This window comes from Delphinus delphis, chromosome X (genome assembly GCF_949987515.2).
Source record: "Delphinus delphis chromosome X, mDelDel1.2, whole genome shotgun sequence".
NCBI lineage: Eukaryota > Metazoa > Chordata > Mammalia > Artiodactyla > Delphinidae > Delphinus > Delphinus delphis.
The window spans coordinates 14,755,219-14,782,994 of NC_082704.1; the positions used below are offsets into that span (position 1 = coordinate 14,755,219).

The window sequence follows — 27,776 nt, forward strand, 5'->3', positions numbered from 1 at the left end:
CACCTGCAGTTTAACAAAGAAACACATATGTGTCTATGGACATAATTTTATGATGTACAGGCTACCCTCAGTTATTTGTAGCTGCATTACGTGCTTTGGAAGTGATTGGAAGTTAACTCCGCAGTACAGCCGGGCAGTCTGCTACCTAAAGTACCCTACCAGACTGCTACCAAGTAGGGCAAATTCAGAGATTGCAGATTCTTCATTTAAAGTTAATATTAGCCCAAGTCAAATAGCGTTACATAAACACATCTGCAAAATTCAGTATCATACATTCCAAAACCAAATGGAATATTTTAAAGTGTCTGCAACTTTTGTTTCATTCCCATTAAGATAAACTATTCAGAAGTAGTTGTCTGAATATCATACTATAGCTACTGTCTTTCATAAAAGGTGATGCTACTGCTGATTCTAGATTTTTTTCTAATTCAAAAATGTATTTATATATGGATAACTTTCCAAAGCTCTACAAGCCAAGTGCCATTTATGCTTTTATAAAGAGATACATAACTTAGAGAATATTTCAGGGCTATCTTCAGGAATCCAAAAGCTGGGATTACAACTCAGAGCCCATGTCCTGTCAGTGGAATGGTGTGCCAGATTGGACACGAGGATTTTCCTTCAGTTCACTTCAATTAATTTGTCTTTACTAAGGACCTAAGTGTACAAAATCCAGTGTGAATTCCATGGAGGTACAGAAGTGACAAAGATATAACCCTTGTTTTCACAAGGTATTTCTAGTATTTTTCCTAAAGTATACAATCTATATTTTCACCGTGGCTATGTTGGCTATGTTTTTGAGAACTGGGAATTCTTTTTTTTTCCCCCACAAAATGTAGAATGTAAGCAACTGAAAATAAAGCATCATCTTCTCAGAAGGTGATATTGCGTTAGCTTTGAAGTCAGACAAATGGGTTCAAAGTCAGACAGTGAATCCACTGCCTATTTGTCTTAGGCAAGTCACTTAACTCCTCTGAGCCTCAATTTCCTCAGCTATAAAATGGGGCTGTTGGAATCTGATTATGAATTGAAAAGCCCTTTGCCTTAGTAAAATAACACACAAAGAAATGCAGCATAGTGTCTGGCACAAGGGAGACATGTGTTAATATTCATACTTATTTATACAGAAGTTCATTCAGGCTTTTGACCAAAAGTGAAAAAAATAGCAAATCTCCAAGTAGTTTAACCAAATCAATCATTTAGAATTGAGAAAAGTAAGAGAGCTGATGCCATTGTTATCATTACTATATGAGTATAAAAGAGCTAAGCTTTAATAATTTTTTTTTTTCGGTACGCGGGCCTCTCACTGTTGTGGCCTCTCCCGTGGCGGAGCACAGGCTCCGGACACGCAGGCCCAGCGGCCATGGCTCACGGGCCCAGCCGCTCCGCGGCATGTGGGATCTTCCCGGACTGGGGCACGAACCCATGTCCCCTGCATCGGCAGGTGGACTCCCAACCACTGTACCACCAGGGAAGCCCTAAGCTTTAAATTATAATGCTGTACACCTGAAACTTATATCATTGAAAAAAGAGTTAACAAAATGCTCAGAAGAATCAGGAGCACTTTGTGCGCAGGAGGTCGCTCTTCTATTAACAGACTACTCTACACATCTGTCACACCCCTCACTTCCTTCACCAGACTTTCCTAAACTTGGCAGTTACCATTTGTGAACTTCATAGGGATAAATATCAAGTGTCATTGAAAGGTATCAGTAACGTAAGTTCTGTGTGGAGGGTCCTCTCAAATGTGTACTTCACTATAGAGAAAGAGCATTTTCATCTTAGGAAGTCTCTGAATAGACTGTGCTCAAAGTGCCCCCTACCACAGTCTTCAGCCTTCTTTTCCACAGATGGTTCTTTGCCTTAAAAGCATTATCACCTTTTTTGACTCCAGTAATAGCTTCGTTCTGCTCTTTAAAAAGAAATTGGGGAAGAAATTGAAGTGCGTTTCAGAGTTTGTTTCTACTATCATGTCTGTGAAAGTATCATATAATTATATTGCATTTCTTTTTTCAGATTGGCAAGTTATGTGCCCATTCTCAACAACGTCAGTATAGATCTGCTTATTATCCTGAAGATTTGTTTATTGACAAGAAGGTATTAAAAGTTGCTCATGTAGAACATGAAGAAACCTTATCCAGCCGAAGAAGGTGAGAGATTTTTTTTTCTCTACTTCAGCATACAATTAGCAATTGTGTTTTAAGGTCAACAGCCATTGGAGGGAAGCTTCTTAAATACATGTTATTTAGTTCTTCTGAGTAGAGTGTTTGATGAATTGAATCTATCATCTGTTAATGTTAAAGAAAAAAGATATTGTATTATATCCAAGCCATATTTAAATGTAAATTTACCATATGTAAATATCCAGTACAGCAACACAGGGTGGAATAGACTTCTCTATTCAAGATCTTTGTTGATTAAACAAAACCTTTTCTGTTTATGATCTGGTCTCACAATTCCGTGGCTTGGTTTGTGGCTTTCCAAAAACAGTGAGTCAGGGGTGAGTTCACCAAAGAGAAACTGGCAAGACACTCTCATGTGTATACACACACACTTCACACTGTACACACTCTTTAAAAAATTTTTTTTGGGGGGGCTTCCCTGGTGGCGCAGTGGTTGAGAGTCCGCCTGCCGATGCAGGGGACACGGGTTCGTGCTCCGGTCCGGGAAGATCCCACATGCCGCGGAGCGGCTGGACCCGTGAGCCATGGCCACTGAGCCTGCGCGTCTGGAGCCTGTGCTCCGCAACGGGAGAGGCCACAACAGTGAGAGGCCCGCAAAAAAAAAAAAAAAAAATTTTTTTTTAAATTTTATATTGGAGTATAGTTGATTAACAATGATGTGTTAGTTACTGGGGTACAGCAAAGTGATTCAGTTATACCCATACAGGTATCCATTCTTTTTCAAATTCTTTTCCCATTCAGGTTATTAAAGAATATTGAGCCAAGTTCCCTGTGCTATACAGTAGGTCCTTGTTAGTTATCTATTTAAAATAAAGTAGTACACACTCTTTTATGAATGATAAAATGAAGGATTTGGTTTCTATTCCTTAAGATAGCAGTCAAGAGACCAAATTAAAGTTTGTTACGATACTCTTCATTCCTCCTCCCCTTATCCAGATTCCCTCCTTCCCTCTTCTAGTTTCATGGTTACAAATAAGGGGTGGAAATTGGATTGGGAAGCTCAACACAAACCTGGGAGAATTGATTTCCCCAAAAGGACTGCACAGGTAGCCAACCCTGCCACTGGCTTAAGAATAGCTAGACATGAGTTCTGCCTCACGATGACTTTGAGAGGATTGGGAGAGATTGGCCTAGAGATGGAAAATTAAGAGATGGAATAAGTAATGGTCTCATATTTGGGCTAAATTATTCCTTTCATGTCCATTTACCACAGGAGAGTTTGAAACGGTAACTCTTAGGCATATATGGCACAGTTTAGAGAGAGGGCAGCAAGGGCACTTGGGAGATAGTCCTCCAAAGAAGCATTTCAGGAAGTAACATTTTCTTTTGGTGACTTCCAACCTAATAAATTTCTAGTTTCCCTGTAGCAGCAGTTTTGAAGTGTGATTTGAGAACTCAGGGAGTCCCAGAAAAACCCTTTCAGAGGGTCTGTAAGATCCTCCTTTTACTAACTACATATCTATGTGAAGCTGGCTTTTATTCATACGCTTCAACCAAAATAAAATATGGCAACACATTAAATGCAGAAGCCAATGGGAGAATTTAGCTGACTCCTATTAAGACAGGCAGTATGCAAAAATGCAGAAGCATTACCGCTTTTCTCACTTTTTTCATAAAAATGTAATTTATGCTAACATATAAAGACTCATTACTGTTAGTTTAAAACTAATAATAAATTGAAAATTTTTTTTCCTGAGTTTTAATTTCTAAAACAGTAGACATCAATAAGTATACATCATGTAAACAAAAGCTCTTTGGGGTCCTTAGTAATTTTTAAGAACCCTTTGGAAAAGAAAAAAAAGAAAGAGAGAAAGAAAAGGGACTTCCCTGGCAGCCCAGTGATTAAGAATCCACGCTTCCACTGTAGGGGGCGTGGGTTCCATCCTGCATGCCGAATGGTACGGCCAGGGGTGGGGGGGACCCTTTGGGTTGTGTTGGTTATCTAGTGCTATATAACAAGTTACTACAAAACATAGTTATTTAAAACAGCAAACATTTATTATCTCACAGTTTCTGTCAGGAATTTGGGAGCGGCTTAGCTGGGTGGTCCTCAGTCTCAAAGAAATTTTGGTCAAGGTGTTACCTGGAGCTGCAGTCCGTTGAGTGTTGACTGAGGCCGGAGGGGCCACTTCCACGGTAGCTCATTTACACATGGAGCAAGTTAGTGCTGGTTGGTTGTTTGAAGGAGGCCTCAGTTTCTCACCACACGGACCTTCTGAGTGTCCTCACAACATGGCTGCTGGCTTCCCCAGAATAAGTGAGCCAGGGAAGAGAGCAAGGAGAAAGCTGAGATGTCTTTCACGACCTAGTCTTGGAAGTGACAATACTGTCACTTCTGACATATTCGATTTGCTAGAAGCAAGTCACCAGTTCTAGTCCACATTCAAGGGGAGGGAAATTAAGCTCCACCTCTTGAAAGGAGCAGTATCAGAGTTTGTTGACTTTTTAATTTATTTTTATTTACTTATTTATATTTATTTATTTATTTATTTATCTTTTGGCCGTGCCACATGGCATGTGGGATCTTAGTTCCCCAAACAAGGATCGAACCTGGGCCCCGTGCAGTAGAAGCACAGAGTCTTAACCATTGGACTGCCAGGGAAGTCCCTGGACATATTTAAAACCACCACAGGGGTCCTGGCACCAAAATACTCTGAGAACCATTTCCATATACCATAGGGGTCCTTTGGGAAATTTTTTGTCTTTCTGGGAAGACAAAATTAGGCCATTTCTCCAGGCCCTCTTTAGCCCCTGTCTGTCCTTTGTCCATTGCTCTCCATTGCTTTCACTCTTTGCCCAAACCACCTGAGGAATTAACCTCACTTATTGACCTTTAACTAGTGGAAACCTCTTGCATATTGCACTGAAGTGAGGAATTTATATAATATTATAGATTAATTATTTATAAATAATATATAAAGTAAAATAGAAATTATAAGTAATACAAGGTTTTATATATTATTATATTTATATTACATTTATAGTATAATATTAATAAAATGTTTTTATATATAGCATTATTATATATATTATATATTGTTCAACTCAGCAGAAATTTGGGAAACACCTATTATGTGCCATAATGTATACTGTGCACTGGAAATCAAAACACAGTCTCTGCCCTCCAAATCAGTCTAATGTGGAAGTAGACTTAAACAGCGATCATTTCAAAACAGTTTTGTAAGTGCAAAGAGGCAGCCTACAGGGACGGAGAGAACCTCTGCCCAGGTATAGTGGAGGCTTCACTGAGGATGTGGTATATTAATTTGTAACAGAATCACATGCAAAGCTTTTTCAAAATAAACACAGTATTCCAGTCGCATTTTGAGATCACCCTGTCAACCTAGACACATTGATAAGTAGATAGGACGTTCGTTTATTAAGGTCCTGCTGCCATGGCTTCTATCTTGGGCTCTATGGGACCTATTCCCTTTCGCCTTACCAGGGAGGGCTCTGTGGATGTTGATTCCTCCAGGGAAAGAAAAAATCGGTAAATGAGTTTTTGGCTAAGCACCCAGATTTGACACTTTGTTTAGATTCGTTTTTGAATTTGTTGCTAACCCCCAAGGAGAAGAAAGGATAGTAAGAAAAATTGCAAAAGCCCGTAGACTTAAGTAAGTGATAGGCAGGCAGGGCTCCTTTGGGGGTTGGGAACGTGAGCCCACCCCATGGTGTTTCTCATCTTTTTTGCACACTGACGCAAAACTGAGATGGAGCCCTTCCTTCTGAATTCTCTGGCAGAATAAGAAAATAAAACAACAGGAGAGTGTCTGATTTCATTTAACTCTGTCAAATAGCATTGTAAACCCTCTTAGGGAGAGTGGAGAATAGGGGATTAAGATGATCTCTTGCTAAATGCACTGCCCCCCTGCAATCTGATGTGGCAGAGTGTTAGAACCTCTATACATTTCTCAGTATGTTCTGCACAGGATTTCACAGTCCAAAAGAATATATGTACCTCCAGCATCCCTCACACCCATGCTCCAGCTCCATCCTCCGTGGTTAAGAATATGATAATTAGAAAGGAGCCCTATTGTAGCATTCAGTCTGTGGAGGTTGTGAGCAAGCTGAACCTGATTATGAGTTGAAAAGCCCCGTTGCCTTATTAAAATAAAAACACACAAAGAAACGCAGGATTCCTTTGGTAGCATTCAGAAGTCATCCGTTTGTTTTGTCTGCCCCCAACTGGGTAGTTTGCAACACACAACTAATCTTAGAAATAGCTTAGTTCAATTTAAAGGCGATTTGATACTCAACTGGTGGCCTAAGTATGGGACTCAGCATTCCTTTTGGATACAAATATTGAAAATATCTGTCCTCAGATTTAAAACAGTGAGGGTAGGACAAGATGCATAAGTAGTACAATCAGAATAAAAGAAATGACATTTTCACAGGCCTTTCCAACTCTAATATTTTCAGCTCCTCTCAGATGTCAGGCTTTCCCTCCTTTGCCCTATTGAATGTCTCTTTCACCACTTCCCCTATGATAATGTGTACCTTGTCATTTGCATATCGCCCATAAAGTTTGGTATTTTATGACATGAGCAATATCTTTCCCTTTTCCAAACACAAAATCTGTAGTTGAATACAGTCCATTCAGCATCTACACACCGAGCTTCTGGCCCAGATGCTAACCTGTGAGAATGTCACACAGTCCCTCCACCCTTGTGAAAGTACATCTACGTATTCCAGCCTTCCCTGTCCCGCACTCCCCCTCCTCCCTTTCCTCTCTGACTTGGTCTAAAGGGGCAGTGGATTAGGTGACACTAGTAAATGACCTAGAAAGAAAAGAACAAAAGCTGATCTCAGCTCCCTGGTCCAGAATCAATGCTTACTCCCACTCCCTCTCAGACTGCTGCCTTCCACCCTCTGAACACAACAAAGTATGTCCTGAGTGAATCGTCGAGTTTCAGCTCTGGTGCAAGTCATTCTGCCCTGCATAGGACTCTACTTCTTTCAGCTTTTGTGAACACCATCTATGCTGGTGTAAGGATTAGGCTCTGAGGACTACGAGAAGCTGCTAACCTAGTTAGGGGGACAGACACACAAATAGTTTTGATGCATTGAGGGGTGAGTGCCAAAACAGAGCTATGTACAGAAGAGTGGCAGCGTCATAGATGGGAAGGTTAGCAGCTCTCTTGCGAAAAGGTAACTCTTGAGCTGGGTCTTGAAGGAAGAGTAGAAATTCAACAGATGGAGGAGGGAAACGAGGGTATTCCAGGCAAAGGGAACAGTATGAGAAAAAGTATGGGCTAGTCTCTGGAATGTAGAAAATTATAGCTTGGAGTCAGACCATGAAAGGTTCTCTGCAGCAGAAATAAGTATGATTCTGCATCATTCTAAGGATAAACAGTTTATGGGCTTTTCTGTGTTTTTAATTTTTTAAAAAAATAATGAGCTCATGTTATTTTATATTAAGAAAAGTAAGATCCTTAATGATAAAGGAGAAAAGTTCAGGATCTGCAGCTGGGGATGAAAGGCTGCTTTTTACTTGCAGTGGTTTCCAATTAGTGCTGCTTTGATGCCTGCCCAAGCAAATCATTGCAAGAAAGCAAAGGGAATCCCCTCGGCCACAACCCAAGAAGGGGACGCTTCTCTTGAGGATGGTGGGAGCCCCCCCAGGGAAGATCACGTGCGCCTAGCTGCAATATTTCAAAATGGCTCGTGCACGCAAAGGGGCCCTGTCCTTTAGTTCCACATTTAACACATTGGATAGACTCTTTTTCCTGAGTAGACTGCTGTGAGCGAGCATTGGGTTTGTCCCAAGTGAGAGCTGTAGGGTTCACTATTTATATGTCAAATGGTATGTTTGGCATGTATGATTAGAATAAAGTGGAATTCGAATCAAAGAACATTCCCTTCAATCAAATTGTTTTCCCATCCTGGGCAACTAGTTGTCCAAACTTTTATCCTTTTTTTTTTCAGAGACAATTCAGTTGAGCAGACTGCCTTAGTTCATGGGTGGAGATTCTTTTGTTGTCTGTCATGGGTTACTAGCACAAAGAAAAGAAATCTGGACTGAGTCATACATGGGTAATTAATATGTCACTTAATTTAGTTTCAGGTATCTTTCTTCAAAGAGATAAATAGAAATATATTCAACTCACCTCCTTTTAAAATTATAAGCAGGGGGATAGAAAGCTTTATTTAAGAAAAGGTAAAAATAAAATACACTTAATTCCCATGCCAGAACAAGTTTAGGAAGGAGTGACAAAGAAGAGAAGAAATAAGACAGGCGCAGTAAACCCAGTAGGCAGTAAACTACTCCTGTCACACTCTGCTGCTTGCAGGGCTGTGATGTCAGAGGACATTATTACCTGTTGTCGCCCTCTTTTGAAAAGCTCATTAACTCTCCAACAGTTTAGAAAGTCTTCTACCCTGAAAAATAGGATGTCTGGCTTTCCTTTCAAAAATCAAAGTTTCTTTGGAAACCAAAATTTGTTTTCTCACGGTATTTAGAAGCCTTTGCGTGAAGGAATGGCCTGCACCGTAACACTGTATTTGGGGACTCAGAAGTATTGGCCAGTTTGCTAAATGTGCTGGAGCCCTGCTCCTCGTTGTCACAGAAGTGGCTACTGCCTCATCTCACAGGTCCTGGGAATTACTTGAGAACCAGTATTTATTTCATTATTTTGATGTTCTTTTCTTTTTTTTTCTTTTTTTTTTTCTTTTTTTTTTCGGTATGCGGGCCTCTCACTGCTGTGGCCTCTCCCGTCGTGGAGCACAGGCTCCGGACGCGCAGGCTCAGCGGCCATGGCTCACGGGCCCAGCCGCTCTGTGGCATGTGGAATCTTCCCGGACCGGGGCACGAACCCGTGTCCCCTGCATCGGCAGGCAGACTCTCAACCACTGCGCCACCAGGGAAGCCCTTGATGTTCTTTTCTAATCAAATCTACCTGGGATTCTAGGTGGGTTCTAATGGTAATAATATACACTGAGAACCAAAAAGAACTCAGTGAACAAGCCTATCAAGAAGAATAGGTTTTAGAGAAATAAACATAAAACTTTACTGGAGAGGAGCGTCTAGAAGGAAACATATCCAAATATTAAGTGTGATTATCTGGCTGGTAGCACTATAAATAAGGTTTTGTTCCCCCTTCTACTTTTCTGTAGTTTATAAATTCTCAATAGTGACCATATATTTCTTTTATGATGAGAAAAAAGCAGACTTCATTTTATAAGATGAAGGAAGAAATAGATTTTAACCACTGTTTGCAGCTCTTGCTGGGCTGAAGTTGTGGCCCTTATAAATTTCTTTTCTCACCCTTCACCCGGGCCGTTGTTTCATGTCCATCCAAACCTGGCTCTTTCCCAGCTCTCCTGATCGTCTCTTTCCACTATTCCAAGGAGTATCTCTCTCGTAGACAAAGACTCTCTTTCTCTGAGACATATTTCACCTCTTCTCTACCCTTTTTTGGAGGTAAATCTCAATAACAGCTTTATTGAGATATAATCCACACACCATACAATTCATCCATTTAAAGTATATAATTCAGCTGTTTTTATTATATTCACAGAGTTGTGCAACCATCACCACAGTCAATTTTAGAACATTTTTATCACCTCAAGAAGAAATCCCACACCTTTTAGCTATCATTCCCCAACCGTCATCCCCCCCCAGCCCAAAGCAACCACAAATCTACTTTATGCCTCCCTAAATTTGCCTGTTCTGGACATTTCACATAAATGGAATCATATAATATGTGATCCTTCATGATTGGTTTCTTTCACTTAGCATAATGTTTTCAAGGTTCACCCATGTTGCAGCACGCAGGAATACTTTTCTTAAGACAGAATAATAGGGCTTCCCTGGTGGCGCAGTGGTTGAGAGTCCGCCTGCCGATGCAGGGACACGGGTTTGTGCCCCGGTCCACGATGATCCCACACGCCTTGGAGCGGCTAGGCCCGTGGACCATGGCCGCTGAGCCTGCACGTCCGGAGCCTGTGCTCCGCAACGGGAGAGGCCACGACAGTGAGAGGCCCGCGTACCACAAAAAAAAAAAAAGAAGAAGAAGAATATTCCATTGTATGGAATATGTGTTTGTTTACCTATCTGTCTTGTTCCGCCTTTTGGCTATTGTTAATAGTACTGCTACGAGCATGCGTGTACATGTACTCATTTGAGTACTTGTTTTTAATTATTTTGGCTATATACCTAGTAGTGGAATTGCTGGGTCATGTGGTAACTCTATGCTTAACTTTGTGAAGAACCACCAAACTATTTTCCACAGTGGTTGTGCTGTTTTACATTCCCACCAGCAATATGTGGGAGTTCCAATTTCTCCCCACCCTTCCCAGCACTTGTTGTCTTTTTTATTATAGTCATCTTGAAGTGGTATCTTACTGTGGTTTTGATTTGCCTCTCCCTGATGATTAACCTACCTTTTTAAACTCGACTTCATCTTGGCGTGGTCTTCCACATTTGATACTCAATTTCGGCTTCTTAGACACAAATCCTTGTGAGGGCCACCACCCCTTTCCTACCACGCAAAGACCATCTAAAATGCTTTACCAGATTAGTCCAGTGATTTACCCAGCCCAATAGCTAGCTAATTTTTGAAAAAGAATAACAGGAAAAATATTTAGGGAGAAAACATGGTTGTACTTTTTAATAGCCACCTTAAAATATGAAGTATTATTTATCTTGCACATGTAAAGTTATCTGGAACTTGAAAACAACTTAATTATCTTGCATACATAAATTTATCTGGAATATAATATATATTTCATATATATACTATATTTATATTCTAGAGGCTCATAATAATGAAAATAAATTGCCAAATGGCTAACACTGTGGAGGTATTACTCTGTGCCAGGTACTATGCTAAACACTTTATATGCATTGTCTCATTTAATCATCCCAACAGCCTATCATTTGCTTCATTTTACAGATAAAGAAACTAAGCCTCAGAGAAGTTTAGAATCTGTCTAGTAAGATTTTACTGCTAAGTAAGTTAGAGAGTAACTGGCATTTGAAACTCACGGGGGTCAGACTCCAAAATCAGTGCTCTTAGCTACTACTCCCAATGGGTTTTAAGGGGCTGTTCTGAGAATCCAGCCATCACTATATCATATTTCCTAAATGAAACTGTGTTCTAAATTCAAAATAACTAATTCAGAAGCAAGTTTTAAAAACACTATCTCTCCCTAGGCCCATCCTGTATGTCCTATGGAGGTAATGCGTACTCTGTGATACAGGATGGTCTGTTATTTCTCCAAGTTACCTTGTTCAAGTTTCAGAGAGATTCCCCGAGTTCTAGAATTTGATGACCTAGACATTATTCACAGTCTTTGTGGCTTTCTTAGACTTTTATTTTGACCCCACCAAGTAATATCCCTTCATACTAAAGTTGGAGGTCTTAGGTTTATTGCAGCCCTTTGTCCCCTCGACATTTAGATAGACCCTCTCTGAATCTTCTCCAGTTTGTCAGTGATCTTTATGATCAGCCAAGGAAAAAACTGCAAGAGTTGGGAGGCTGGAAGAAGTTCAGAGTGTTATGTTTGTTTGTTTGTTTTAACTTCTAGGGAAGTCAAATTGGAAGGCTTTGCTATGAGGTTCAGTTTTTCTTGCTATGTGCTATGTTAGTGAGACAGAGTTTCAAGGTAGGAGGAGGCCTAAGGGAAACTTTCATTAAAGGGAGGGCCATCACTTCCCATAGACTAATGGCTGTATTCCATTTCCTCATGGAATGAGGGGAATTACTCAGGATTTAGTCTTTCAGTTTCCACTCTTGGGAACCGTATTATTGCCTTGTAAAACAGAGCATCTCCCCTATTAGCATTAATTGAACCCATCTTTTTCCTCTGAGAAACTAGAGTGTTGACTTTTATCTTCAGAGCCCTATACTGAGCCTCTTCACTTTGGAGATTGACGGAGCTCAGCAACCAGCAGTAGAGGCTGTGAGAGGGTTTGAGCATAGCAGGAAGTAACTGTTGGGGTATCAGGAGTTATATATGTCTCAATAACCCTTCTCGAGTTGTTCTGTACATCACCCTGGCTTTACTGTGACCCGAGCCTTTGTGAAGATGTGCTGAGTGTCATAAGCGCACTCTCTCTCTCTTTCTCTAAATTATTAGTTGAAATGAATTGTTTTATGGTAATAAAATGGAAAATGGCATTAAATGCAAGACAGTTATTTCCACCAGTCTTCCTCTTTTGGCCAGATCTGAGAACAACCCCCAGAGGGCATTTCTGGGCTCCTCTAGAGGCCTATATATCAGGTCAGTCCATTGTTAGCCTGGAGACAATATTGCATAATTACTCCACTGCCAGCAAATTCCCTGGTGAGAGTCTCTACAAACTTAGTGAAGACTTCAGATAGACTTGAATATATATGAAGTACTCTTTAACTTCCTTTCTACAAGGAATATTTGCTTTAGAAAATAAAGAGTATTTTATTTTGGTTTGTTTACTACTGGACATCTATTGCATAGATATTTTAATATTTCTTAATAAGCATAAACACTTCTTTCCAGTCTATAGTGTCTTATTTTGTATGTCCATGTACATCTGAAAGAAGATAATAGGCCAAAAGTTTTGCTGGGTATTTATGGGTGTGTGTTTATACATATTTGTATATATAATACGTTCGGTTGGTCTCTCTCTCTCTCTCTCTCTCTCACACACACACACACACACACACACACACACACTCTTATAATATGAAAGCTAGAGCAAATATATAATAAAATATACTAGGACCCTCCCACCCCACCCCCATAGGAACCACAATGTATAAACAAAGAACAAAGAAACCTTCCTCCTTTAGCAGATGTGAGTTTCTCTGACGATATTGTCAGGAGAATTTCACAGAGCTTATACTGCTCTGAGCACCCTGCGATTCTGATCTGCAACTATTAGCCAGAGTCTATATGAAAAGGGGCCATCTCTAGGGTAATAGCATTGTAAATTACAATCATTGCACTCAGTTACACTCAGAAACCAAAAGATAGATGTAGTGCTCCAGTGTGCCTTGTAATCAGCACCTTTGAGAATGTGGGTAACAGCATCAGAACAAAAAATGGAAGCTGAACGTGCTAGAAAAATGGATGGTGGAATTAAATCATCCTTCGGATAGGAACAGCACCTTATATGGCAGGCAAATTTTTTTCTATCATTTTACTGATTTAAAAAACCCTAAATTGTGGCCTTGTAGCCAAGAATGTCTTTTTAAATGATTTATTGCTCTAATCAGCCTGGCAGAGCCTTTCTGTCACGCTGATAAGCAAATTAAACTTTCCTCATACTGGGTTTACTTGCATCTTATACACAGATGTTTTGTTTTTCTTTCAGGGAACTAATTCAGAAGTTAAAATCTTTCATCAGCTTCTATAGTGCTTTGCCTGGCTACATCTGCAGCCATAGCCCTGTGGCTGAAAACGACACCCTTTGCTGGAATGGACAAGAACTCGTGGAGAGGTAATCTTTTTCTAATGTTAAATATAGCAGTATTTGAGGAATACTCATCATATGTTCATCTCAATGTTAGTTATGTCTTCTCTCCATTAATTTCATGAGAAAAATTCTAGAAAAAAACATACACATGAACATCTCTGACATGGCGGATGCCGTCTATAACTTATAGCCCTCATAGAACGTACAAACTTTGAAGCACATGGAGAACTGTGGATTCAGGAACATTGTACAAATTGTAAAGCATAAAACAAGTCTTTTTTTTGGGGGGGTGTCTTTGGCTTCTTCATCTTCTCATTATGTGGGCCCTTATTGATTGATTGATTGATTTGAAGAAATCATATTTGTACTAATAGCTGTTACTTATTGAGAGTTAACTACATGTTAAGCACCATGCTAAGTGCTTATTTGTATTAACTCTTTTTATCCTTACATCAATCCTATGAAATAGCATTATCTCCCCCGCCCCGTGCCCCGTGTTCTAGATGAAGATAGAGGAAAGAAGAAAGCGGAGGGAAGGAGGAGTACCACTTCACAGTATTTTTACTGAAATGTTTAATCATTTGAGTGTTTCTTAGTATAATCTGTGCTAACATTCGTCATCTCTGAAGAATTTGCTTATTGTTGGAAAGGAAATAATATATATTCATTTCTTCAGCAAATATTTACTGAGCATTTTCTAAGTGCCAGTCATGTCGAAGTGAAAAGAACAGGCAAATTTTCCTGTCCTCAGTGAGCTTTCATTCTAGTGGGCTAATGGTATTCCTAACCTCCATTGCTTTGCATGTGTAAGGAATAGCTTACAATTAAAGAATTAAATCGGGAGGGTAGAATGCTTAGGAAACCATATGGAGTTGATGAACATGCTTTCAAAAATGTCTGTGCAAGGGGTAGCATGTTGTAGAGGAGAATACAGAAGAGACCTGGATGCAAGTTCTGAATCTTTCACTGACCGGTTTTTTAACCAAGGGCAAGCGACTTAATCCCTCTGAGCCTTAGTTTCCCCATCTAAAAACCGAGATGGTTGGATTAGAGCACCTCTAGCTCCGGCAGTCTATGTGTTTTATTTCCTTATGGATTTATACATTCATCCATACCTTCAACATTTATGTTTGAGGTACTATGTGTTAGGCACCAAGGTAGGAGTTAGGGATATGAGGGTGAACAAGAGAGGCAAGTTCCTTGCTTTGAGGAGCTTACATTTTAGTGGAACCCAATATCCGGACACAGGATAATTAATCATGGAATTAATTAGCAGTGTAATGTCATGGACAGAGGAAGGCTTTGGCGCCAGATGAACTTGGATTTGCATCTCAGTTCTGTTACTGACTGCGTGTGGCCTGGGGTGAGTCACTTCACCTAGAAAGTCTCAAGGTCCTCTTCTGTAAGGAAGGGGCATCTCACAGGGTTGTTGTACCTAGTAGGTGAGGTAAAGCCCCTAGCAGACTGGCAGGTAATGGAAGCTCAGTTCATGTTACTTCTCTTCTTTCTCCCTTCCCCCGCCACCCCTCCTCTTCCCAATGCAAAGTAGAACACATGCCTGAAAACAGCTTGTTTCTCAACTAAGCTTTGTACTGACCTGGAACAATGAGAATGAGGTGCTAATGAGACTGAGGTTGCATGCCACCCTGGAGATAGACTTCTCTGTAGCAAATGTGAATCAGGCTGGAGGGATTAATGGCCCCATGCAGCCCACTCTACTCTGGAGAAATGGTGTATCTTTATCACCCTAAAATCTCTATCAGGTACTGAGTAGAATCATGGAAATGTACCTAACTGTTACCACATATTCATTTAAATTGTCAAAGAAAAGCAGTTGGTATTTGGCTTTATAAAAAGCAGATGCCTTAAAACAGGTATAAATGATATAATATTTAAAAAGGAAAACGCCTACAGGTCAAACATGTGGTTCTTGCATAAACTTGATGAGAGACCATCCCAATGGCTTACCCATTGGTATATTAAGATGGTGAAAAATGAACAATCCCTGAACACTAATTTGTTTTAAGCAGCATATCTTGTAACCATGGAAATTTTGGTTTATATTTATTTACTAAAGTAATCATTCATTTATTTACTCATTTAACAAATATTTGAGTACCTACTGTGAATCAAGCACTAATATGTTTCCTCACTGTTGTGATTGTTTAGAGCAAATGTTGTAACCCCACTGGATATGTCTTCTGGTATATCAGATGATCCAGTTTTAGCTAATTCAAAAGAATTTCTTGTCAGGCAGCCCTATGTTTTTTTTTATTTTTTATTTTGTTTGGCTGTACTGGGTCTTCACTGCTGCACGCGGGCTTTCTCTAGTTGCAGTGAGCAGGGGCTACTCTTTGTTGTGGTGCGTGGGCTTCTCATTGCCGTGGCTTCTCTTGTTGCAGAGCACAGGCTATAGGCGCGCGGGCTTCAGTAGTTGTGGCACGTGGGCTCAGTAGTTGTGGCACGTGGGCTCAGTAGTTGTGGCACGTGGGCTTCAGTAGTTGTGGCATGTGAGCTTCAGTAATTGTGGCACGTGGGCTTCAGTAGTTGTGGCACGCAGGCTCTAGAGTGCAGGCTCAGTAGTTATGGCGCACGGGCTTAGTTGCTCCACGACATGTGGGATCTTCCCGGACCAGGGATCAAACCCATGTCCCCTGCATTGGCAGGCAGATTCTTAACCACTGCGCCACCAGGGAAGTCCCGAATTAGTGGGATTTTTAAAAATTGAATTTTACTCATATACTACTTCATGTTCAGTATGCTTTCATGAAGGATGTTGTCCTGGAACCAAGAAAGTCCTTTTCTATCAAATGGAAGAATCCAAAGCCTGCTAACTTTAAATGAGTCCAAAAGTTAACTAAATGCACTTCTGCACCGTTAAAATAACTGTTAAACTTCTTTGTTTAATTTGCTAGCTTTTAATATCTTAGGATATTGAAAATGATCAAATAAAATAAATATTATAGTATGGAGGAAAGCCATTATTCCAAACTCTTGTACTTCTGAAAAAACAATTTTTTCGGAACAACTTTTATTGTTGATATATACTCTGCAGGAATAAAAGAAGGAAGGAAGACAAAGAAGGTGGGAGGAAGGAAGGAAATCAAACGTGTTGGTAGACAGAATAAGGATAGTGTAATCCAGGAAGTGACCCTTCCATGGTTGGCAACCTCGGGTTATAATTAACCTGTACTTTAATCACTGACCTAACGCAACGATGGGACTAGGGAATAGTGTCGAACTAGATTTTTACCAAATTACTCAAGAATATACATTTAATAATATGAAGTTCTATAGCCTGAGGACATGTGTGCCCTCTGTTTGCACCATTTATGAAGATTAGCTTTGCGCTGCATGTCTCATCTATAGTTAAATCCTCTTTCCAGTGCTTTTCATTTAATTTCTCATTTAATTTAGTCTTAAGTAACAGTTGCCAATTCGTATTGTCAAGTGGCTTGTGACTTTGTTGCTTTTATAGGTTGGATTTGTGTTCCTTTGAAAATATTTTACTTTTAGTCAAGAAAATTTATGAAAAGCAAGGATCTTGAAAGAGAACAAGACTTGTCAGTGGAGACAGCTGATTAAAAGGAAAATATTGACGTTGAAGAAAATATTGATCAATATCCATGTCAGCTGGGTTATCATAGCTGTTTATAACCTCCTACTATGGACGTACAGATCTTTCAACTTTTAAAGAGTCAAACAAGTCATTGTCTCTCTCAATGAGGTCATATTTCACATCCTTTCAATTTTTATCTCTTATGAATAAAATCAATTGAACTGTGCAGGAAAAGAACGTTTTCACAGATCTAGTCTCAGGGAGTACCACATAAGCATCATTTGTCCTTCTCACCTCCCCCTCCCTCCACCACCTCCTCATCTTGGCTGGAGATAAATATTGGCTTCCAGGATTTCACAGAGAAATCTTCAAATTAGCAAGCTTGGCTTGTGTGAGGCATACTCCATCATGAGAGTCACCATGTATCCTACAGGCAAAGATCTCCTACCATTGCCAAAGGCAGAAAATCCTCCTTCTTTTGCCTTTGTAGAACTACAGTGAATTTCAATTACAGAATCTCTGAGACCAAGAGAAAAATAAAGGAGCCCATAGAAGTAAGCTAACACTGGGTTTAACAGCTAAATGTAGGCTTTGCCTGTATGAAGAGTGAACAAATTAGCAAATACATTCTCAAACACCTTTTTGGAACTGTTAGGCCAAGTATCTGGATAATTGGCTGAAATTTTCACCCTTCTTCTGGATGGTTTGATACTATGTAAGCCCTATTTTATTGTTTAATCAAGTTTATTTTAAAATAGCATAAGAGAGAAACTGTTTGAACGTATACATGTTCAAAAACCTTAGTTAGAAAAAAATACTGTTTTTTTCCTACATTTAACATCTGATAATGCAGGTTCCTTCAACAAAGATTGAGCACTTACTATGTACTAGGCCCTTTGGGGCATCCAGTGATAGGTAGAACGCAGTGCCTGCCCCTGCTGAGGAGTTTACAACTTAAGGAGAAGAATGAGAGGAAAAAAGTCAACCAGCCGCCTTCCTCAGCAGTCCAGGCAGAGCTCCCCTCAGAGCCGTCACAGCAGAGGCTCCTACCCATTTGTATTGGGCGTGCATGCTAGTGTGTGTGTGTGTGTGTGTGTGTGTGTGTGTGTGTGTTTTATTATGGTGAAAGTCATATAATATAAAATTAACCATTTTAAGGTATACAATACAGTGGCATTTAGTACATTCACTATGTTGTACAATCATCACCTCTATCTTGTTCCAAGACTTTGTCATCACCCCAGAGGAAACCTTATACCCATTAGTGATCACTTCCCATTCTCCCCTTCCTCCAGCCCCTGGCAACTAACCAATTCTGGATATTTCATATAAATGGAACCATTCACTTAACGTAATGTTTTTAAGGTTCATCCAAATTGTAGCATGTATCAGCACTTCTTTTCTTCTTGTGGCCAAATAATGTTTCATTGCATGGGTATAGCACATTTTCTTTATGCAGTCATCAGTTTTCCACCCATCTTTATATTAACCCTGAGCAACTACTGCTCTAATCAGGCTTTTCCCACCATTTCTGAATCAGCTTGGCTCACCCTTAACCTTGAGGACAGGACAGCCTTCAGGTCTCCCATCCCCCTCATACTTGACCACCACCTAAATGCTAGCCTCTCCTCCACCTGGCCTCATGTCTATATTCCTTTGCATTTTTTTCTCCCCTGAGTCTTTTTCTCTCAGCGCTGTGTGTATAGTCAGCTGGTCTCTCCTGCAGTCCGCATACCTCCTATAGGAGTTTATACTTCCCTAGTGACTTGGAGGTTTATGAGTTGCACATATACAACTACTTACACTTTGTGGCACGATGCCTCAGTTCCCTCTGTATCCAGTCCTAGCTGGTTTTGTTGCTCCTCTATCATGTTGCTGTGCTCGATGGGCCTGGATCAAAACGTCAGCCCCACAATACTGCTGTTATCCTCTGGCTGATAGATCTGCATGGCCACTTTTGTTCATTATGGATCAGTATCCATTTTGTATTTTCTCGGCATGACTCTGGGACTCTCAGTGGAGTACATGGGGCACCTGGCATTAGAGAATCAACTCCCTGAGATCCGCAGGGACACATTGCAGTGAAGGTGCGTCCTCTCCCTCCTACGCAATCTTACCTTCCATTTCACCTGAGAAATGATATACATACACACTCACTGCAAATTCTCCCTTATTTCCACTGATCAGACAAGTCTTCCAGTGTTTATAGTGCCTCTCCAGGATTTCTCTGCTTAATTGGAAAGGCAGAAGCAGGAATATACAAAGCAATTATTTTAATTCTCAAGGAGTTTTGTTCTTGTCTCTAAACCTTCTGGATGCTTCAGAAAAGTAGTGTAACGATACTGTTTTTCTTCTGCTGAGTTGGAGGGATAGACTGTGTCATGTCAACAAGTGGGAATGAATGAGAGAACCATTAACACCCAATTCCTGACATGTACAAAATAATGTTTTTTTTAAATGAGATGAACAAAACGGCTGGGTTTTGCCCTATAATGTAGGAAAGGTGAGGGGAAATAGTCGATTCTGTTTTTATAATGCAGTTATTTTAAGAACACTGTTTTGAGGACTTGAGGTAGGGGAGGGACCAATTTCTAGCACTATCAAGGTTTTCACTGGTTTAAAGAGCAAAATGGAAAGACCTTCAGGATCTTCAATCTGGTTATGAAGGAATTAATTGAAGAAAAGACCGATGTGTGGAGTGTATACATATTCAGACACACATATGCACTTGCACAGCTCATTCCCATCGCATCAGAACAGGCCAGTGATATGTAGCAGTCGCTATATATAGCTCCCATGTTCTCATGCTAAAATAGGTTATTATTTGAGTGTTGTTTGTTAGTTTAGGCTTACGTTGTAGCTTTTCTCCAAAAGGCTCAAGGCAGTATACATAGAACTTTGAATATGGGCTAGCCAATGAAAACACCAATGGGGAGGCAAATATAAAATAAAAAACAGAGCCAAGAGGAAGTGGGCACAGGAAAGAAAGTCAACAGCAGATCATGGAAATAATATTGAATGGTATTGAGTCACGTCCCAAAGTCATTTACTTCTGAACTTGTTTAGGCACAAGTCAGACTAAACTCCTGCTGAAGCCAAGGCTTATAGCTCTTCTTATCAGCCCCTGTTGTGATGGTCGGAGGGTTAGAAACTGTGGTCAGCCTTCAATACCCCAGCTCTTCTCATCGCTAGTTCCTCCTTTGCCCCCTATCCTGCGGGAAGCTCTGCCTATGAAAGGCTGGCAGGAGGGAGAGAGGGACAAATAGGGCTTTGGTATATATATATATATTTTTTTTTTTTTTGACTGGGAAAGTAACTTTATTTTGTTTGGAGCACTGTCTACCTCCACAGTTCTTGGTCCCCTTCAGACATTTTTGGATTTCATTTCATTCAGTTTTCCTGGAAACAGAAACATGACACTTCAGTTTTTTCTGATTTGAGTGTATGTCCTAGAATGAAAATACTGAGGTATAGCTAGTATAGCAGCTTATATATTCTAACTTGCTTTAGGTAAGTCAAGATTTTTCATGAAAAAGTTTTGAAGGAAAAATAGATTACATAGAAAATGACTTGACTTGGTGTAGCATGAAATATTTGTGTCAGCTAGAGATTTTTTTATAATCTTGGTAAGGTAAGACAGATAAATTTGGGGTACGCTCCCATGTAATAATTCCTCTAAGGGCTTACTTAGACTGACATATTTTCCATTATAGATTTATGTCAAAAGTTGTCTTTAGTGACAGCTATTTTTCAGAACCTACTCTGTGGCAATACAGTGACATTTATCCCTAAGATTATAGTGTCACATACAGCAGCTCTACCTGCAGAATTGAGTGAGAAAAACCCAGCTTATCCTACTGACTGACAGCATAATATGGTCTGCCACGTTCAGGATGGGCTGTACTTGTCAACTGTCAGGTCTGAAGTAGCAGGAGGAGACATCCTCATGGCTCAGCAGTGATGTCTGTAGCCACCTGTGGAAGGCTGGATGGCTTATTCTTGAAGCAGATTGTGTTCTCTTAGTTCTTACGCCAGCCCCACCGTGCTCAGTTGGATCATCTCATTATATGGAGAGCATTTGGGGCCTCCGAGGCAGGTCCCGGCATATCCATACCATCAACAAATCAATATCACCACACAGCTTCCTCTTTGAAATGTGATTCTGAAGATGGAGTAAGACCTGTCTCCTCTCACTATCACTGCTCTGTGCGCCAGACCTCTTCTATTTTTGCTGGGAAGGCTTAGGAGATGGGTCCACGAAGGACTATAATTGCTTTGAAGAAATTATTTATTTAACACATCAGGGCTTCTATGTCCTTGAAGTATTTCTCCTTCTGAGTAGGCGCTTTGTTAGGTCACAGACTGATTTCACTGAGGCTGCCAGTCCTTAAAATATCTTTGGACATCTTCTTTAGGAAAAGCCTTGAGGGCATATGGCCGTTCCCGCAGTCTGCAGGTTGTTGGTGTTCAGCCCGTTGGTCATCAGTGGTACAGACAGTTATAGGGAGAGGACCCTGAGAGGTTAGGATGCATGAAGCAGGTGCATTATCAGGAAGGAGTGAGTGCAGTCATTAGAACGATACAGATGGAGATTTTCATCCTGGTTTACACATTGACTCTGTGCTTCTGGCATGTCATTTAGCATCACGGTTCTGTTACCTTGTTTGTAAGATGGGCATAATGGTACCTATTGTGCAGGATTGTTGTGAAGCTGTGTGCTGGCCCATAGGCCCTGAATAAATGATAGCTGTTGATGTTATCACGTCATTAGAGTGCGGCTGAGCAGGACAGTTAAAGGTCCAGAGCAAGGGTGAAGAGCTGTAGGCCATTCTTCCTGTAAAGGTAAACTGGATCCGGGCTAAATATCTACACATCTTTTGGAACCAAACTGTTGAATGGGGAGGCTGCTCAAGCAGGGCCATAGCATTTGGGATTCATTTGGGGTAAGAGCATAATAATGGGACGCTTTATTTCTTGTGACACTTAAACTGGCTTTAAGTGGGCTTTCCAGAGAGGCATTCCAGAAATGTTTTAAGTCATGTCAGAATCGTCGATGGGCCCCAACATGGTTTTGGCTGTATACATTCTGGTTGATATTTATTTACGAATTTGAAGTCTGCCATTGCTTTTTATTCACCCCTCGGAGAGCATGTAAGGGAGGTGACAAATTGATTGAAACAAGGCTGCCGGAAGGCACAAGTGCCCTGGCCTTTTCCTGGTGAAGTAGACAGTCAGTCCTCGAGTGATAGCAGTGTCACTTCATCAGAACACCTTTGCCTGACACAAATGGGACACACCTGAAACATTTTCATGCAGGTACTCTGACCCAGGAGTGTTATTTCTGGTAGTCAGTCGCTGAGTATCAAGAAAATGGACTCTTGCGACTCCGAGTCTGAAGGACAGGGAGAGGCCTGTTAGGAAAGCCTCTTTCTTGGGAGCCTCTTGCCGATGGCCCTGCTCTTAGACCCCTCTGACTGCCTTGTTGTTGGGACTTTTGTGGTTGTGGTTTTCGTTTTTCTCCCCTGCAGGCTGCAGGACATGGTCGGCAGGTGCCACTTCTTTACTGCCACTGGCCCCAGTTCTTCCCCCAGGGTAAGTTTTTGGGATCTCCATTGAAAGAAGCTCAGCTCTCCAGTCTTTTTGCCCTTTCTTCCTATACTTAAGCAAATACAAAATATTGCTTGAGTTTCTCTGATGATTTTTACTGATAAAGTCAAGCAGTTGGGAGTTAACAGAAAGCGCACAGAGGCGAATTGCGCAGTTTCATGGCAGTGGTAAAAAGCCATGGGCTAGAGTGTTTCAGCTCACAGCCTTGGGGTCAGCAAGCCTGGGTTTGGATTTCTGCTCCAGTATGTAGAAGCTCTTTGTCTTCTCTGAGCCCGTTTCCACATCTGCACAATGGAGTTAATAATCTCTACTTCTAAAGGATTGTTGAGAGAATTCAGAAAGATGGTGAAATACAGAGTATAGTGCCTGGAACACGGTAGGCCCTCAAGAAAGGGTAGCTATTACTGCTGTTATTCAATAAAATAAGCCTATAAAAATGGTCCTTCCAGTTCTTTACTGGAAGAGAGTTGGAGCCTGGCTTTAGCTCCCTTCAGTGACCCATTTCTTAATTCTTCAGGGAAACAGCTTTACGTGCTCCCTCGGATTTGTATCGTTTTTCTTCTCCCGTCTGCAAAAACATTAAAATCCTCATCCCAGGCCCTGCTTGGCACAAATGGTGGGCATTTGGGTCCACTGGTGATCAAGGGAGAGTTATTTGAATCTATGGGTACGTACTGGACTGGCCTTCCTACCTTCAATATCTTGTTTTATAGCAAAGGCAGTTTCAACAGTTCCTCCTAGAACTTCTTAACAGCGATTGACTCAGGTAATCTTCCTATTTTACTTACAATAGAAAGCAGGAAGGGTCTAGTCGTCCAATGCTCTGAAGTCCTTTCTGTCACCCTTGGATTAACCTTTGTGGAAAAGGAGAGAGGTCATTAAAATCGGTCATGATTTCCCAATTTCTCAAGCCAATGAATTTTACTTTTTTACGTGAGTTTGGCTTTGATCCTTGGATTTGTCGCCTCTGTAAGGAAGTTTCATTTCCCTGTGAAGGAAAATGTATTTTCATTTGTAGCTCCGGTGTCACAGGAGCGTCCTACTTTTTGCCTCCAAATATTTTAGTGATCTACGTGTCAGATGGATCTTAAACCACCCTAGGGGCTTCCCTGGTGGCGCAGTGGTTGAGAGTCCGCCTGCCGATGCAGGGGACACGGGTTCGTGTCCCGGTCTGGGAAGATCCCACGTGCCGTGGAGCGGCTGGGCCCGTGAGCCGTGGCCGCTGAGCCTGCGCGTCCGGAGCCTGTGCTCCACAACAGGAGAGGCCATGGCAGTGAGAGGCCCGCGTACCAAAAAAAAAAAAAAAAAAAAACACCTAGTTTGAGCCATTCATTGGCCCGTTTTGTCCCCTTTCTCACTTCTGGGCACAGCTTCAGGCCCGGAGCTGGGATGAGTCCCTGTTTCATGAGAGCCAGAGTGAGCTGGCCTCACCCGAGGTCAGGGTACACCAACCTTGAGTTGGAGGGATGTGTAGGGGGTTACGCTACACAAGAACTCAGGCTGAAAAGCTAATGACCAGGACCATCCTAGAAGGGGCCAGAAAAAGGTACTGTGCTGGCTCACCTCTCCTTATCCTTGACTCAATGGCATCTCTTCTGAGGAGCCTGAATCCTTCTGCCCCATATGCCCTAGTCTGGGTTAAGACCCTCAGCACATAGGTGTCCCTCTGGCACGTCTCCGGTTACATGTTTTCTCTAATCTTCCACTAGAAGACAAGTACTGTGTCTTCTGGCTATATATCCTCGTTGCTTAGTTGTACCTGCCATAGAGTAGACTCTCTATACATTTTTATTGAATTCAATAAATAAACCAACAAACATACTTGTTGGTAACAAACCAAAGTACCAGATCTAGCTTCCCCGTGGTATGTCTGTGTGCCTTTGGACAGGTTTGCTTAAACTCTCTGTTGTTCTTTTTTTCTCCTTTATAAAATGGTGTAATTAATGCCTCCCCTGGCAACCTCATAGGGTGTTGTGAGACTCCAATAAGCAAACATGTATGAAATAGCTTTGAAAATTGTGAGGCGCCCTCCATTTACTAGGTGTTAATGTAGAAAAGTAGATCAGATCCGGAGGGAAGTTCTACCACGAATAAATGGAACTATATGTTGGCTAATTAACACAGCATTACTGGCTCTCTTTATAAACACAGAGCTTTTAGCAGCTTCCCGAGTATCTCTCCCTATGCATCTCTCCAAAAATATTACTTTAAAAAAATGTGTTTTCCTTAAGCAAATTCACCTACTCCCACAAATTCTATTTTTAAACAAGTCATTCCATGGTGTTGAATAAACCAATTGACCCGGCGTAAGGAAACACTTTGAGGGATCTGTAGCATCAGTTTAAATTAATGAAACGTCTGAGTGACAGACTTTTACAATAAATGCAGCTTCATTACTTGCAAACACATATAAATAACAGTGCTGGGAATAGAACATGGAGAAAGACAGCCTGCATCGGAGAATCGAAGTGAACAAATAAGAATCATTGATAATGAGGCTATTGCTGTGTGAATGTCCTGCTAAAGACCATCATCCTCAAACTGGCTAACGTTTCCCTGGTGAAACCCATTTATTGAAGAAACTCTTCTTTTCCCCCTTCATAGACGCGAAGAAAGTCCTATGAAAACCCCCTTCGCATGGCTTCTGGATAACACAGCTTTTCCAAACCCCAGTGGATGGCATTTAGCAGTAGTGCTCTGCACTCTAATTATAACAAATAGAAATTCTGAACAGCAAACACCTTCTGGCCGCTACGGCGATCAGCTTGTTCCAGTTTGCCCAAGACTTTCCAGTTTGGGCACAGAAAGTCCCGAGTCCCAGGAAATTTCTCAGTCTCAGGCAAAGAGGAACAGTTGGTCACCTCCTGGCACCTGTGCCCTTAGGAGCTACTAAATATGGGAAAAGGCGCAGTTGTAGGAGGTTTACATTTGGATGGGTGCAGGGATAGCTGGGGAATTGCAGCTCTGTTGGGTTTTCTACCTTCTCTATTTACCTTCTCTTACCTTTTCTTGCCTGAGGCATTCTGAAAACTTCTCTCCTCTTCCCTTTGCCCCCTCCAAATCCTGTCTGAGGGTGCAGTGTAACTTCAGAAAGTAGGACTGAGAAGAGGGGCTATAGCTCAGTGGTAGAGCATTTGACTGCAGAAGGTAGGACTGAAACAGTGAAGGTGCTTAATGATGATAATAGCTAACATTTCTATGGTGCTTACCATGTGTGCATTAAGTTAATTCTCACCACAGCCTTCTGATCTGGACATGATTATTACCCCCATTTATTGATAAGGTTAACAACAAAAGCCACAGCACTAGTAAGAGAGATGGGATCCAAAGTCAGACAGTCTGTGCTCTCTTACCCACTATACTGCCTGTCAGATGCTTGGCTTCTCTCCTTCATGGGTTCAAAACCCTCCTACCTTCTTCCTGTTCTTTTTTTTTTTTTTAATGCGGTACGCGGGCCTCTCACTGTTGTGGCCTCTCCCGTTGCGGAGCACAGGCTCCGGACGTGCAGGCCCAGCAGTTGTGGCTCACGGGCCCAGCCGCTACGCGGCATGTGGGATCCTCCCGGACCGGGACACAAACCTGCATTCCCCTGCATTGGCAGGCGGACTCTCAACCACTGCGCCACCAGGGAAGCCCTTCTTCCTAATCTTGATGGAAACCCTGATCTAAGCTTGCTCTCCTCTCTAGTCCAGCAGACCTGGGATGGGTGTCCTGTCTGGCTTTCCCTGGCCTGTGCTGCGAAATCCTATCCTTTCCTTGGTCTCTCTCCAGTCCAGACCCAGTAAAGTTGCAGTACCTTTCCTGCCTCTTGCACTATGCTTCTGTGCTCTCAGATTTTCTCAGGGCCGGAAGGTGGCATCTCCTGGGAGAAAGAGCCGATGACCTCCATTCCATCTCCTCTACACAATATCTCTTATGATGAAGCCATTGCCTCTGTATCCCCTGTGGAGCTGTGGAGCCCATGCAGGTAGAGACCCTTTCGCCCTAGACTGGAAGTCCAGCCTGGGTCTTAACTCTACCACGAGCTGGTTTGTGTGATCTTGGGCAAGTCACAGCCCTTCAGCATTTTATTTATAAAATGAAGGAGTTAGACAGGATGACCTCTAAGGCTCTTTCAAGCTCTAACAGGCCATGAGATCCTGTGGCAAGGATATTTGAGGGAGGGAGGAGTCTGAGAGGAGGAGGGATGCCATAAAGCCGCCTTGGTGACTTTGAATTTCCAGTTCTTTCCCTGATGGCTTCCCAAACAGACCAAAGTGAAAGCGATTCAAAAGGAGCCCCGGGGCGTAATCATTCTCATTAGAAGAGATCCTCCAGGTGTCTTTGGGGCTACAGGGGAGCAGGTAGGTTGGCTGTTTGAGATGTTGTCAGAGGTCTCAGTTTCTGGTGTTGGAGAGTTTGGTGTGAAATTCACATAATTACACCTTAAAGAAATTGTCTTCCCCCATAGCACCTCGTGACCCCAGTGGAGCTTCTGAGCAAAAGAAAGGGAATTCAGTGTCTTGCTCCTAATAATATTTGACACAAACCACCCAGAATGAAAATTAGAAGCCCTCTAACCACAGAGACATATCATTGAGGGGAGAGATACATCTAGAGGAGTGCCGAGGGCTGAAGGGCAGGTAAGAGCAGAGGGTACAAAGTGGCTGAGAAAACCCAAGGGAGGGAGAACATTCTCTCTTTTCCGAGACCCTCCGGGCTAGAGAGCTAGGGTAATTTTTGACCTAGCTGTCCTTGTGTGCATTGCTGTGAGCTTTTATGAAGTATTTATGTATGTAGCAGTTTATGTTTCACCAAGTGCTTTACAATCCCTTTTATTTGGCTTGGTAAAGTTTTCCTGGAATCCCATCTATTTTACGATCAGCAGAGTCACTTTTGTTTGCTTAGCACCTCCCTGTGTACGGCCTCACACAATAGGCCACTTGTTCCGGCAGGAGAGCAGGTGCAAAGAGTCAAGGAGCTAAAGGCACCTGCAGCTCCTGGGGCAGTTGGAATGGGGGTGGTTTACACTTCAGTTCACCTTTCTTTC

The 27,776-nt window shown here is 41.7% G+C and overlaps 1 protein-coding gene across 1 annotated transcript in view; it reads left to right on the forward strand.

Moving 5' to 3' along the window:
* GPC3 (glypican 3) overlaps nucleotides 1-27,776 on the forward strand; it is a 444,448-nt gene that overhangs the window by 275,660 nt on the left and 141,012 nt on the right. The window contains exons 4-5 of the mRNA XM_060001704.1: nucleotides 2,017-2,150; nucleotides 13,480-13,605. Coding sequence (XP_059857687.1) covers nucleotides 2,017-2,150; nucleotides 13,480-13,605 — 260 coding nt within the window. The remainder of the gene's footprint in view (nucleotides 1-2,016; nucleotides 2,151-13,479; nucleotides 13,606-27,776) is intronic.